Here is a 16,077-nt window from a genome sequence, read left to right on the forward strand (position 1 = left end):
CCACACTGCCCCAATTTGTGCAGCAGCCTTCCATGTGCAACAGAATCGAAAGCCTTCCTAAGATCCAAGTATATGATAACAAAATTATTCTTTGCATCCAGTTCCTTTTTTGGCCACATCATAGTATCCAATCAAATTGGTCGACAAGACTTCCCCTTAACAAACTCATGCTGTGTCTGAACTATAACTCAATTCTTCTCTAGATGATCATGCAGTGCTTCTTTAATCAGTGCCTCCATTAATTTCCCTGGAACAGAAGTTAAACTAACGGGTATATAATTACTTGTGTCACTCTTTTGATTCTCCTTTATGAATTGAGATCACATCTGCACATCTCCAGTCCATGGGAATTTCCTCCCGATTCCAAGGAAGCTCTCAAAATTATGGCTAATAGTTTCCTTACTTTCTTTGCTGCCTCATTTAATATAACTGGATAGATCCCATCCACCTCAGGTTCATTTCTTATGTTTATCTTCAACATTTTTCCTCCACTTTGCTCTTTGTTATTACAAAATCATTTATCTTATTGCCAGAGTTAAATACACCTCTGCCATCCCCCCCCGCATAGTTGCCCATTTGTAAATGTAGATGCAAAATACTCGTTCAGTTTGTTAGCTACCTGAGCAGGATCATCAACTATTATGCTGCTCAGGTAGCCTGAGCAGGTTATGTCTGCCAGGAGCAAAGGTTGATGACGTCGTAGAGCGGATATCATCTTTTAAGGGCACAAAAGGTGATATAGTTGTACACGTTGACACTAATGATATTAAGAGTAGGAGACTGGCGGAATTACTTAACAAGTACAGGTCACTGTTGAAAAAAAGCCGTGAATTAGGGTTGAATTTGAAAGTGTCTGCAACACTGCCCAGACACGATAGGATGGAGTATATGATGAGAGCCTTATCGATCAATTCGGCCCTGGAAAGATTGTGCAAGGTTCAAGGTGTAGAATTTTTTTCAGCCTGGACTATACTTGTTAACAGGAGAGACTGCTTCTACAGGGATGGGATACATTTAAATAGAAAGGGTGCAAGAATATTTGCTGATGCTATCGAGGCCGTGTTAGGTGGGTCGGAAAACTGCTAGCTTGGGGGTAGACAAAGACTAATAGATTAACAGTAGCCACTGGCAGAGGTGAAAGAGATTCTTGCAACTGCTTCTATTGGAATGAGCAGAAGCCTGAAAAATAAGATGCAGGATATTTCAGCGACTGCTGGGAGTCACTGCGGTACAAATAAACACATGGGTTGTGTTAGGATAGCTAAGAATAGAAACAGGTGCATGTATACTTGCGTGTACACAAATGCTAGGAGTTTAGTAAATAAATTTGATGAATTTGAGTTATTGTTCAAAGCATCAAAGGCATATATTGTTGGTATATCAGAGACGTGGTGTCACACAGATATAAGGAATGCAGAACTGGAATTTGGGGAGTACAACGTCTACAAAAAGGATAGACAGTATAGGAAGGGAGGAGGCGTTATGCTATTAGTTAAGAAACACATAAAATCCAAGGAAGTGAAGCCAGTTGACATCGCTGGACAGTGCAGTGTCGAGTCAGTTTGGTGTGACATAAGCATTGGGAGATCAGAATTAAGAGTAGGAGTGTGCTATAGGCCTAATGACTCTGATGAGTATAATAAGAAACTGTACAGGGAGATAGAGCGGGCCAGTAAATCAGAGAGTCTTATAATTGGGCATTTTAATTTCCCAGATATTGACTGGAATTTGAGGGCTGGTCACTCACACACTAGCAAGGCTTTTGTTGATTTATTGGATGATTGTTTTCTACCTCAGCATGTTCGGGAGGCAACTAGAGGGAGTAATACTCTTGATTTGATTATCAGTAGTGATTCTTCATGCATTAAGAATCTGAAGGTAAATGAACCACTAGGTGGCAGTGATCACAGTGTTCTGAAGTGGGATTTACTCAAAGAGGTAACTACCATTAGGGGTAAAGGGAAGGGGTATTGCTTTTGTAAAGGCGACTACGATGGACTGAGACAGTATTTAAATTCTATACAGTGGGATCAACTGATGATGTTACCAACAGCAAATTCAAAATGGGAAGCATTCATAGAACTTATCTTGGAAGCTACTAGGCTTTACATACCAACTAAGAAATATTGTTCAAGGTTTAGGCCTAAATGGATGTCAGATGAACTAATGAGACATATGGCAGAGAACAAAAATGCATGGGATACATACAAATTAACACGTGACACAGAAGCCTATGATAGATACAAGTTGATCTGTAACCAAGTTACAAAGGAGGTTAGGCAGGCGAAGGCAGATTACGAGAAATCTTTGGCAAGGGATGCAAAGAAAAACAGCAAAGAGTTCTTTACTTATGTAAACTCTAGAAGAAAGGGGATGAATCAGTCCACTTGATATCGATGGGTCAACAGTTGATGATCCTGTTCAGGTAGCTAACAAACTAAATGAATATTTTGCATCGACATTCACACATGTGGAGTTATTCCGCGAGGGGAATGCCAGAGCTGTATTCAACTCTGGCAGTAAGCTAGAGAATCTTGTAATAACTGAGAGTAAAGTGGAGGAGAAATTGTTGAAGATAAACACAAGAAAGGCACCTGGGGTGGATGGGATCTATCCAGTTATATTAAAGGAGGCAGCAAAGGAAGTAAGCAAACTCTTAGCTATAATTATGAGAGCCTCCTTGTACTCAGGGGAGGTACCCACAGACTGGAGATGTGCGAATGTGAACCCAATTCACAAAGGAGGATCACAGGCTAACACAAGTAATTATAGACCTGTGAGTTTAACTTCTGTTCCAGGAAAATTAATGGAAGCACTGGTTAAAGAAGCACTGCAGGATCATCTAGACAAGACTTCAGTTATAGCTCGGACACAGCATGGTTTTGTTAAGGGGAAGTCTTGCCTGACCAATTTGATTGGATACTATGATGCAGTCACAAAAGAATTGGATGCAAGGAATAACTTTGATATTATATACTTGGATCTTAGAAAGGCTTTTGATACTGTTGCACATGGAAGACTGCTGCACAAATTGGAGCAGTGTGGCATTGGAGGCAAATTGCTGCTATGGATAAAGGGGTGGTTGAGGGGGGAGAAGACAGAGAGTGGTAATCAATGGACACTGCTCATCGTGGACTAATGTTATTAGTGGAGTCCCTCAGGGTTAAGTATTGGGTCCCTTATTGTTTTCTGTATTTATAAATGATATTGATGATGGTATATCTGGCGCCTCCGTAGCCAGGTGGGCAGGAGCAGCAGTGTGTAGCACACGCTTCTTGATTAGACCGGGGTTCGAGCCCGTGAGCCACCAAATATGGAGGATGCGGAAAGGTCAGGGAATGACCACCGCATATCCCCTGAGCAATATGGCCTTAGTTGCTAATGCTCCTAAAAAACAAACAAACAAACAGATGATGGTATATCAAGCTTAATGTCCAAGTTTGCAGACGATACGAAGGTTGGCAGGGTTGTCAAGGACACTACTGATACTATGCTGCTGCAACAGGATCTGGAAAGGTTGAGCAGATGGGCTGAGAGGTGGCAAATGAAGTTTAACATTGACAAATGTAAAGTACTACATATGGGAAACAGCAACCCCAGAGCAATGTATCAACTCTGTGGTATTACACTGACAGTGGTAGAGAATGAAAGGGACTTGGGGTGGTTGTGCAGGCAGATATGAAGTTCTCTCAGCAGTGCAGATGGGCTGCAAGAGTAGCACAAGATGTACTGTCAATGATATATATAGGAATTTTTCTAGCAGGGAGAAGGAGGTGATTATTCCCTTTTATAGGACAATGGTCAGGCCACACCTAGAGTACTGTATACAGGTCTGGAGGCCTCATTTCAAGAAGAGCTGCTGGAACGAGTACAGAGAAGGGCAACAAGATTAGTGAATGGAACAAAGGGGTGCTCTTACGAAGAAAGGCTTAAGTTTTGCAAATTACAGTGTTTGGAGACTAGGCACCAGCGAGGTGATCTGATAGAGATGTGTTTAAAGCCTTGAATGGTTTGAGCATGCTCAATGCTGATGGGATTCTTCCTCTTGCTCAGAATAATCACCTGAGAGGGCATAAATTCAAATTGAGGAAAGACATGTAGGATAGACGTGCGGAAATTTGCCTTTAGCCAGCGGGTGGTTGGTGGAACAGACTTCCATCCGTTGTCGTGGAAGTTGATAGCCTAAATAAGTTTAAGGCTGAGCTGGACAGGTATTTCGAACGAACAGAGGTGTGAAGTGGAAGTGGGGTTTTTTTTTTTTTGGCTGCTGCTGCATAAGCTTGCTTTCTTGCATCAAATGCCTCTACTAATGCTAATGCTAACTATTGAACCAATGAAATCAAGTGAACCAGTATGATTCATCCCTTTCCTTCCAGAGTTTACATAAATAAAGAACTCTTTGCTGTTTTTCTGTGTATCTTTGCCAAAGATTTCTCATAATCTGCTTTTGCCCTCCTAACCTTCTTTGTGACTTGGTTACAGACCAGCTTATATCTATCATAGACTTCAATGTCACCTGTTAATTTATATGTATCCCATGCATTTTTCTTCTCTGCCATGAGTCTCATTAGTTCATCTGATATCCATTTAGGCCTAGACCTTGAACAATATTTCTTAGTTGGTATGAAAAGCCTAATAGCTTCCAAGGTTTATCAGTGCCTTTAATCTTTAATCAGTGCCTCCATTAATTTCCCTGGAACAGAAGTTAAATTAACAGGTATGAAAAAAGATTAAAGGCACTGATAAACCTTGGAAGCTACTCAAAAGGAAGCACTCAAAATTATGACTAATGGTTTGCTTACTTTCTTCGCTGCCTCATTTAATATAACTGAATAGACCCCATCCACCTCAGGTTCATTTCTTATGTTTCTAAATGGAAAGCATTCTCTTTGAATGCTTTCCATTTAGAATTTGCTGTTGTTAATATCATCAGTCTCACTGTACAGGATTTAAAAACTGTCTGAGACCACTTTTGTCACCTTTACTGAAGCAAAAACCCTTCCCTTTACCCTTGATGGTAGTTACATCTTTAAGTAAATCTCACATCGGTACACTGTGATCACTGCCACCAAGTGGTTCCTTTATCTGGAACTTCTTAATGCATGAAGAATCACTACTGATAATTAGATGAAGAGTGTTACTCCCTTTAGTTTCCTCCCGAACATGCTGCTGTAGAAAACAGTCATCCAATAAATCCACAAAAGCCTTGCTAATGTGTGAGTGACCAATCCACAAGTTCCAGTCAGTACCTGGAAAATTAAAATCCCCCACTATAAGACAGTCTGATTTACTGGAACACTGTATTTCTCTGTACAGTTGTTCATTATACTCATCAGAGTTATTTGGCCTATAACACACTCCTACTCCCAGTTTTGCTTTCCCAGTGCTCATGTCCCACCAAACTGACTCAACACTGCACTGTCCACTCATGGTAACCGGCTGTAGTTCCTTAGATTTTGTGTTTCTAACTAATAGCATAACCCCTCTTCCCTTCTTATTGTGTCTTTCCTTCCTGTACACACTATACTCCCTCCTCTAATTCCAATTCTGCATTCCTTATATCTGTGTGACACCACGTCTCTGATATTCCAACAATATCTGCCTTTGATGTTCTGACCAGCACCTCAAATTCATCAAATTTATTTACTAAACTCCTACCATTGGTGTACCCGCAAGTATACATGCATCTGTTCTTATTCTTAGCTACCCTAACACAGCCCATGTATTTACTTGTTCTGTGATGACTCCCAGTGTCTCTGAAATCCCCCACACCTTGTTTTCCAGCCCGCTGCTCATTCCAATAGAAGCAGTGCAAGAATCGCTTTTACCTCTGCCAGCGACTACTGTTAATCTATTAGTCCATGTATCCCCCTCGAAGCTTGCAGTTTTCTGATCTGAATAACACTGCCTCAATAGCATCAGTAAATAGTCTTGCACCCTTTCCACGTAGAAGCAGTCTCTCCTGTTAACAAGCACAGACCAGGCTGAGAAAAATTCTACCCCTTGAGCATTGCCCAACCCTTCCAGTGCCAAATTAATTGACAACGCTTTCATCATATACTCCCTCCTATCATGTCTGGGCAGAATTGCAGACACTTTCATCTTTAACCCTAACTCATGACTTTTTTGCCCTGTTAGTGTCATAATAATTATTATTATTACTAGACATATAGTGCAAGGAAGCCTGAGGCTTATGCTGCAGTAGCCAAAAAAAATTTCCAAGTTACCCTGAGAGAGAGAGAGAGAGAGTCAGAAGTAGAAAGGAATCATTCATCAAGAAAGAGAAGAATGATGATATCCAGCTCAGGAGCCTGGGTGTGCCAAGACCGTACTCACCAGATGTGAACCCCTGGGGTTATTTGGGAACATTTTTGCTACTGATAAATGACAGCTTTAATTAAACAAGCATTACCAAATATTGTTCTTAACTTTGGAGAATTTCAATTCTGTTTTTCCCGTTCCTCATAAAAAACCCTGACAGAAACCCAAGACATGTCTGAACTTCAGCATGTGTTGCTCATTGATTTTAAAGATTGAGATGCAGGTCAAACTAGTAATGAGATGGCCCCCCTCTCTCTCTCACTCTGCCCCCCCCCCCCCATATTTACCCATCATTTTGGTCACCTACCTCCATCACTTTTTTTTTAGCAATGTAGTCTTCGAACTCTTTGATCAGCCCTCACAATTCTTTATCTGCAGATAAAGGAAATGCTAGGTGGTGGTGATCAGAGTGTATTGATAGATAGAGTATTGATGTGGGATTTCCTTAAAGATGCTACTACTGTCAAGAGCAAAGGGAAGGACTTTTGCTTTCATTAAGGTGACTACAGTGGATTGATAATTTTTACAATCTATTCAGTGGGACCAACTGATGATGTTACTAGCAGCAAATTCTAAATGAGAAGCATTCAGAGAAGTAATCATAGAAGCTAATAAGCCTTTTACTAACTAAGAGATACAGTTCAAGGTTTAGACCTAAATGGATATCAGATAAATTGATGGGCAAGTGGCAGAGAAGAAAAATAGATGGGGTGATTATAAATTATCAGGAGATGCAGAAATCAAGACTACTACTCAGGATTTCTAAGAGGTACAAGCTAAAGGTTATAATGAGTTATGCACCAACATCGAGCCACGATGATGAAGAGGTTGAAGGAATGTACAACGAAATTGAGAGTCTTCTAGATAAGCAGAAAACTCACTACACTATCATTATGGGAGAATCCAATGCTAAGGTTGGAAAGAGACAAAGCAACGCAGAAAGGGGAACTATAGGAAATTTTGGAATTGGTGAAAGAAATGAAAGAGGTGAAAGACTTCTGGAATTTGCAGAATCTCGAGGAATGTCAGTAATGAACACTTTTTTCAAGAAAAGGATGAACAGAAAGTGGACATGGAAGAGCCCAAATGGATTAGCAACTAATGAAATCAACTTCATCCTCACTAACAGAAGATATATCGTGAATGATGTTACTGTCCTGAACAAGGTAAATGTTGTAAGGGATCACAGAATGGTAAGATGTACACTTGATATAGATGTAAGAAAAGAAAGGGAAAAACTGACTCGAATAAATAATACAAAGGTCTTTGAGAGAACAGAAGAGGAGAAAAAGCAGGATGTACTGGAACTTAAGAACACATTTAGGCTTCTGCAGACTGCTCAGGGCTAAGATATCGACGAGGAATATTACAACTTTCTGAAAGTGATAAAGCCCAAGAAACCTATAGGGAAAAAGAAATCCAAAGAAGAAAAAATTAGTCAAGAAACACTTGTCATGATGAACCGAAGACGACAAATGAAGAGCAAGAAAAACACTGACAGGGAGAAAATTGAGTATACTGAGTTATGCAAAGCCATTAGAAAGAGACTCAGAGAGGACATAAGAAGATTTAACACAAGAAAAATAGAACAAGTAGTAATGGAAAACAAATGATTTAAATCAGCAGCCATGAGCAGTAATACAGAAAGACAAATGATACTGAAACTGAAGAATAGCGATGGTGTACTTATAAACAGCAGAGAAGGCATAATTCAAATAGCAGAAGACTACTATAGAGAATTATACAAGGAGCAAGGGAATGATGCAAGCAACACATACGACAGTGGGGAAGATGGATTGCAAATTAGCAACACATACGACATACCCGATATTCTTCCTGATGAGATAGAACATGCACTGAAGAAAATGAAGAATCAGAAAGCCCCAGGGGAAGATGAAGTTACTGTAGAGTTGTTAAAATTGGGAGGAAGAGACATAACACAAAAACTGGCAAGGCTCTTCACAAAGTGCATTAGAAAAGGTATGGCACCTAAGGAGTGGAATAATTCAATCATAGTTTTGCTGCATAAGAAAGGATATAAATCAGAAATTGGAAATTATAGACCAATTAGCTTGTTATCCCACATCTACAAGTTGTTCACAAGGGTCATTGCTAACAATACCTCTGAAGTTGTGTACTGCTGCCCTTGACGAAGCTTTCAGAAGATTAGACTGATTGCAGAAAGGAGTCTATGCGAATGGAGAGTACTTAAACCATTTATGATTTGCAGATGATGTTGTGGTCATAAGCCGCCAATCCCAAAGAATTAGAGGAAAATCTTAATCAGTTATGCAGAGTTAGTAAGGATTTTGGACTAAAGATGAATATGGCTAAAACAAAAGTAATGATGAACAAGTATGCCATAGAAAGGGATATAATGATTGAAGGAGCAGTAATTGAAAAGGTGGAGTCATATACTTATCTGGGACAAGTCATCAGCTGTAATAATGATAAGTGGCTGGAAGTCGAGAGAAGAATAAATTTTGGATGGATAGTATTCAGGAAATATAGTCACATACTGAAGAGCAATATCCTAATTTGTCTGAAACGTAAAATAATGAACCAATGCATACTAACCACCATGACTTATCGAAGGTGAAACTTGGGCACTCAACAAAAGAATGGTGACAGCTATACAGGGAAGAATGGAATGAATTATATTGGGAATCAGATTGTTAGAGAAGAAGAGAAATTCGTGGATTAGGCAGCAAACTCAAGTAAAGGACATTCTTATCAAAACTAAAGACCTAAAATGGTCATGGGCAGGACACATAACTCGAAGACATGATGACAGATGGACTAAGATAATAACAGAATGGTACCCAAGAGGAGATAGAAGAAAACCTGGAAGACAACAACGGAGATGGATAGATGAAATTCATGAGTTTGCGGGTAGTAAATGGATGACCATTGCACAAAACAGAAGTAACTGGAAAGTTGCTGGAGAGGCCTTCATCCTGCAGTAGATTGAAAATGGCTGATGATGACAGAAATCTGTAGTAGGTATAAACTTTTTATTCTTGTTATTATAAACTTGTAATGGTTGCTAACAGGAGAGACTGTTTTTACAATGATGGGATACATATAAATAGAAGGGGGTGCAAGAATATTTTCTGATACTCCCTTACTTGAGACAGTGTTAGGTGTGTCGGAAAACCTAGTTTGGGGAAGGATAAGCAGAATAATAGATTAATTACAACCATAGGCAAAGGTGTAAGTGATTATTGCAGTGGTTCTATTAGTATGTGCAGCACCTGGAAAGTAAGGTGTTGGAGATTTCAAAACCTGCTGGGGGTCTTCTTGGAACAAGCAAATACATTATCGGCATATCAGAAATGTGGTATTACCCCGGCATAAGTGATGTAGAATTTTAATATGGAGAGTACAATGTGTATAAAAAGGACAGCCAGTCCTATGTTTACCTATGTTCTTAATTAAGAATCATATAAAATCTAAGTCAGTGTATATAGTTGACATGGATGGGTGGCCAGTGAAATGAGTCAATTAGGTGTGACATAAGCACTGGAAAAACAAAAATGAGGGTGAGATTGTGGTATAGGTCTAATGACTGTGATGAGTATAATGAACTATTATCTATACAAAAAGAGTGGGCCAGTAAATCAGAATGTCTTATAATGGGAATTTTAACATTCTAGATATTGACTGCAACTTGTGGATTGGTCACTTGCACACTAGTAAGTACACTAGTTTTTTTTTTTTTTTTTTTTGAATTTTTGAAATTTATTGTATGATTGTTTTATAGCAGCATATTAGAGGGACAATGATAGAAAGCAGTACTCTTGATCTGATTATCAGCAGTGACTTTTTATGCATTAAGAATCTGCAGATAAAAGTACTACTGGGTGGCAGTGATCACAGTGTATTGATGTGAAATTTACTTAAAGATGTAAAAATTGTCAAGGACAATGGGAAGGGCTTTTGCTTCTATTAGGGTAACTACAGTGGTCTTAGAGAGTTTTTAAATTCTATCCAGTGGAACCAACTGATGATGTTACCAACAGCAAATTTAAAATGGGAAGCATTCAGGGAAGTAATTGTAGAAACTACTAGGCTTTTTATACCAACTAATAGGTAACGTCGAAAGCTTAGATCTAAAAGGATGAACTGATGAGATATGCAAGGGATGCATATAAATTATCATTTGATACAGACACCTATGGTAGATATAAACTAGTCTTCAATCAAGTCACAAAGGAGTTAGGCAAGCTAAGGCAGATTATGAGAAGTCTCTGGCAAATACAATACAATGAAATCTCTGGCAATACAACGAAAAGCAGCAAAGACTTCTTTACTTATGTAAATTTCTTTAACCTTGGTACATTAGGATTAAATTTGCACATCTCCAGTCCATAGGGACCCCCCCCCCCCTGAATTGAATGATGCTCTCATAACTATGGCTAAAGGTTTGCATACCTGTTTTGCTCCCTCCCTTAATATAATAAGATAGATTCCATCCATGACAGGTACCATTTTTATGTTTAGCTTCAACAATTAGTCTTCTACTTTCCTCTCATTTATCACAAAATCATTTAGTTTCCTCTAAACTTCACTGTTTAAAGAAGTAATGCAGGACCATGTTGACACAAATTCAGTTATACGGCAGTCATAGCATGGATTTGTTAAGCAGCAGCTTTATCTGACCAATCTGATTGGATACTTTAATACAGTTATAAAGGAAATAAATGCAAAAAAATAATTTTGACATCATATACTTAGATTTCAGAAAAGCCCTTTTTACTCTTCCACATAAAAGATCTGTACAAATTGAAGCGATATGGTATTAGGACGTTACTGCTATGGATAAAGGAATAGTTGAGTTTGAGAAGACAGAGAGAGGTTGTCATTGGGCACTGCTCTTCTTGGACTAATATTATTATTGGAGTCCCCTAGGGTTCATTGCTAGGCTCATTGTTTTCAATATTTATTAATAATATTGATTAAGGCATATCAGGCTTAATGTCTGAGTTTGCAGATGGTAGAAAGGCTTGCAGGGTGGTTAATAATCATAATGAGTGTATGCTGCTGCAAAAAAATATAGAGACATTAGACAGGTGGGCTGTAAAGTGGCAATTGAATTATATACTGCATATTGTAGCAGTAATCCTAGAATAATATACCAACCATACCAACTGTGAGGGTACTGGAGAGTGAAAAAAATCTGGGAGTAATTGTGCAGTTAGACATGAAGTTCTCTGAACAGTGCAGACAGGCTGCTAGGGCAGCTCATGAAGTTTTGTCAGTGAATTTTGCATTTTTTGAATTTAGATTTTCATACAGAAATTTTTCCAGCAGGAATAAGGAGGTAATTATTCCACTGTATAAGGCAATGGAAAACCATATATTGATTGATGCACATGTCTGGAAGCTTCATTTTAGGAAGGATGTGGTTTGTTTGAATGAATGAATGTGTGCAGAGAAGGGCAATGAGATTAATGAAAGGAACAAAAGAGTACTTTTGTTCCTTTCATACTACTACTACTACTTTTACGTAAAAAGGTTTCTCTTCTGCAGATTGCAGTATCTGCAAAATTGGCATCTGTGAATGAGATGTTTAAATCTTTGAATGGATTGAATAAACTCAATGCTGATTGCATCCTTCCTCTTGCTCAGACTTCATACATGAGGGGGTGTAAATTCAAATTAAGGAAGGATGGTTGCACGATATATGTGTGGAAATTTGATTTCAGCCAGAAGATAGTTAATTGTTGGAACAGACTTTCATCTAGTGTTTTGGCAGTATGTAGTTTAAATAAATTCAAGCAAGAATTAGGCAGATTATTAGAGGGATTGAATAGGTGATATGTGAAGTCCCTCCCCACCTTTTGGTTGTTGCTGTATAAGCTCGTTTTCTTACATCATTTGTCACTACTAATACTAATATTCTTATATACAAATAGGAGTTACTATAAATAAATACAAAAATAAATAGGAGTTACTAAAAATAAATACAAATACTAATTTATGATAACTCCTATGAGCTTGTGTGCCCTGCAGCATAAATAGCAAACTTAATTTTTAAAAGTAAGTGTATAATACTAAGGCATAAAAATAATATATGTGTATTGTAGGTCAGGAAAAGGTGGATAAAAAGGCTCAAGAAATAACCCACATTGACAGAAGAATTAATATCATTGAACAGAAAATTGCAGAAAGCAGCCAAAAGAACTTTGAGTTGCAACAAGGTGAGATGCATATAATCTGAGCTTTATGGATAAATTTTTATGAAGTTCAAACCTTTGAGCTTTTTAGAAGCTATTTTTGTGTAAAATATATATTTTTTTTATTGCATAAATTTGCATTATATGTTTTTGCAGACTGAGCATTTTGCAGATTTTACAGCATTTTATGACAGCATATTGCATCAGTATATATCTATATAAGTATTTATAATAGACTCATTTGTGTGTTGTGCAGTAAAACTCAGAATAAGTTACAGAGAGGAACCTGTGAGTAGTTAATCATTCCTCAGTTTAAAGAAGCTGGTAAAAATTCCTCCAGTCCGAAGGATTTGAACTCAGATCTCTACAAATGAGTGGCAAAGTCACTATACTGTCACAAGAGGACATATATAAATATATAAAATACAGCTTTTTTTTTTTTAAGAAGCATTAGCAACTAAGGCCATATTGCTCCAGGATATGTGGTGGTCATTCCCTGACCTTTCCGCATCCTCCATATTTGGTGGTGACGGGCTCAAACCCCGGTCTAATCAAGAAGCGTGTGCTACACACTGCTGCTCCTTCCCACCTGGCTATGGAGGTGCCATAAAATATAGCATGCAGCATGTTGAAGGTAGCATACATAATGATAAAATACACTTTTCTGTAATGAAAATGATTTATTCAAAGCGTACATATTTGCTCTGTTTTCCAAGTGGACATTAGCTACAAAACTAACTAACTAAAGCCTTCTTAGTGGACATTAGCTACAGAACTAACTAACTAAAGCCTTCTTAGTGGACATTAGCTACAGAACTAACTAAATTACATTATAGGTTAAAAATTTTAACAAAAATTTAATGGGGAAAAACATTACATAAAGCTTTTTGGTACAGCATTCACTATGGAAACTTCAAGAACAAGGCTTATGTTATTTTGGTCTTGGAAACAAGAGACAAAGGTTTGTTTGTTTGTTAATTGGTTTTTAGGAGCATTAGCAACTAAGGCCATATTGCTCTGGGGATATGCGGTGGTCATTCCCTGACCTTTTTCACATCCTCCATATTTGGTGGTCATGGGCTTGAACCTGGTCTAATCAAGAATCGTGTGCTATGCACTGCTGCTCCTGCCCATTGGGCTATGGAGGTGCCAAGAGACAAAGGAGAACACAGGTTGGAGATAGGGTAACATTATTCTCAACCCTGGGATACATGGGATATTCTGATGACATTGTTAGCTATCCTGGTAGACCTAGAAATAAGGGTTTCCAAGTTGTCAGCCTGTGGAGCTGGAACTGGGAAGGAATATAGGGGATATCTGGAGCTTCAGGTTTTAATGATTTAGCCACTGGGGTGGGGGCAGATCATTCACCTCATTCATGTTTCTGTTTATTTTCTGTTTTTAATTACATCATTGCTAATGTACTGCTATATTTACTATGAAGACTGTGTGTCTGACATATCCTCCTGCTTGCCATCCTAATATATTTCTTTATCTTTACAAAGAAACTGTAAAACAGCTTTTCTTCTTAAGAAAATTTAGAAAATTTTAAACAATTCTGCGAATTTGTGCACGAAATTCACTGTTTGCTTTGAGTTAATGAATTGGTTGTAAGGTGTGTTAGGTCTATGTTGCATAAACTATACAGAATGCATAAAGTGAAATGTTATGTGTACTGTAACATTAAACCATATTATCTGTATATGCATGGTTCAAAATAAAAATTTGATTTAACAGGGTTCTTCACTGAGATGCCAAAGACATATGACGTAAAGTTTAAGAGGATGTATATCTGAGATTATAAAGTTATTGTTTAACTAGGAACATTGAGCATAACATGTCTCAGGATAGCATGTCTCTTGGGAAATTGCTATTTTTAATTCACCTGTGAGTTATGGTCTGTTACCTTGCACAATCTGCTGTACGTATGCTGAGTTGTTATTAGCTGACATTAATATAGTTCTTTGCTCAAGGTATAGGGAATGTGAAGATCTTAAATCAAAACTTGCCTTATTAATTTGAGATTGAGTCTGAGACTACTACCTGTTGAGTAACAAAATCCCTGAAGAGTAACAAAATCTAGGGGCTTGGTAGTTATTCAGGTGTTGAGTAATTACCAAGGTACCACGCCAAGGTATCCGTTCCTAACCTCATTCTGAAGGATGAGGCATTAGGAACGGATAATTAGATTGAGAGTGCTTTAGTTTCAGGTGAGGTCATCCAATGTTAGGGAAACTGGAGACGCTCAGTGTATTGAATAATTCAAAGCAGATAGAATAGAATCATGGCATGTCTATGGGGTGCTAAAATTAAGGATGTTGATAACTAGTAGTCAGTGTTTAAGAGAACTAAAGGGCATATAGTTATATATATGGTAACTTATGATTAAAAACCAAATTTATGAATTGAATATAAATTGATGACTTAGTCAAGAAATATAAGGTCATATTGCTGCAAGATCGGCAAAAATGTTATTCTGGCTGCAATTCTGCCCAGTTGTGATAGGAGGGACTATATGATGAAAGCCTTGTGGATCAACTTAGACTTGGGATACTCTGCCAGGCTTATGGGGAGGGGATTATATTTTTTTTGCAGCTTGGCCTGCCCTAATTAATAAAAGGAATTTATTTTGTAAGGATGGAATTCCTTGAACTGGTGCGATATAAGGATTTTTGCTGATGCTGCAGAGAGGACTTTACAAGTTCAGGGAAACTTAGGAGGGAATAGGGAGGTAGTAGTAGTAGTAGTAGTGGCACATGATGCAAGAAAGCAAGTGTAGGAGCTTATGCAGCATCAGCCAAAAAAAAAAAAAAAAATCACACCATTCCCTCCAAATGCCTGTCCAGTTCCTCCTTAAATTTATTTAACCTATCAACTTCTACAACGACAGATGGAAGTTTGTTCCAGCAATTAACCACCCGCTGGCTAAAGGCAAATTTCCGCACATCTATTCTACATCTGTCCTTTCTTAATTTGAACTTATGTCCCCGTAGGTTGGTAATCTGAACAAGTGGAAGGATCCCATCAGAATTCAGCGTGCTCAACCCATTCAAGGCCTTATAGACCTCAATCAGATCACCGCGCAGGTGCCTAGTCTCCAGCCACTGCAATTTGCAGAACTTAAGCCTCTCTTGGTAAGAGAATCCCTTCATTCCCCTCAGGACATTCCTTAAGGACATTGACCAAGGTTACACTTGCACCCTTTTAAAGAGTACTTGTGGAGTACCTTGTAATTCCAAAGACAGAAAGAGCCAGTGAATAAGACACAACACTCTGGCAGTTACTTGCTACAGAGTAAGGCTTGGGTAATAACTATAGGGGATGTATTAGGGCAGTAAAAAGTAAAAAAAAATACAAAACTAACCTGTCTACATAATAATGCTAAGCTGTTGTTTGTAAATAAAATGAGCAATCATGAGTTTCTGGTCATGTAAAATCTCAGAGAGATTTTCCAGGGGATCTCAAAAGTACTTCTTTAGGTTTGATCAACTAATGCTGATATTGTAGGAAGAATTGAAATAAGGTGCATACTAAGGTAGGGGTTGACAAATTTCATTATAGTGAATATGGTGGGTTC

At 38.2% G+C, this 16,077-nt stretch overlaps 1 protein-coding gene across 1 annotated transcript in view; it reads left to right on the forward strand.

The window, feature by feature from the left end:
• Positions 1–16,077, forward strand: part of LOC150090908 (uncharacterized) — a 202,000-nt gene that overhangs the window by 103,656 nt on the left and 82,267 nt on the right. The window contains exon 4 of the mRNA XM_090380604.1: positions 12,411–12,524. Within this exon, the coding sequence (XP_090236730.1) occupies positions 12,411–12,524 (114 nt within the window). The remainder of the gene's footprint in view (positions 1–12,410; positions 12,525–16,077) is intronic.

This window comes from Mastigoproctus giganteus, chromosome 1 (genome assembly GCF_048544385.1).
Source record: "Mastigoproctus giganteus isolate SK-2022 chromosome 1, ASM4854438v1, whole genome shotgun sequence".
NCBI classification, from domain to species: Eukaryota; Metazoa; Arthropoda; class Arachnida; order Uropygi; family Thelyphonidae; genus Mastigoproctus; species Mastigoproctus giganteus.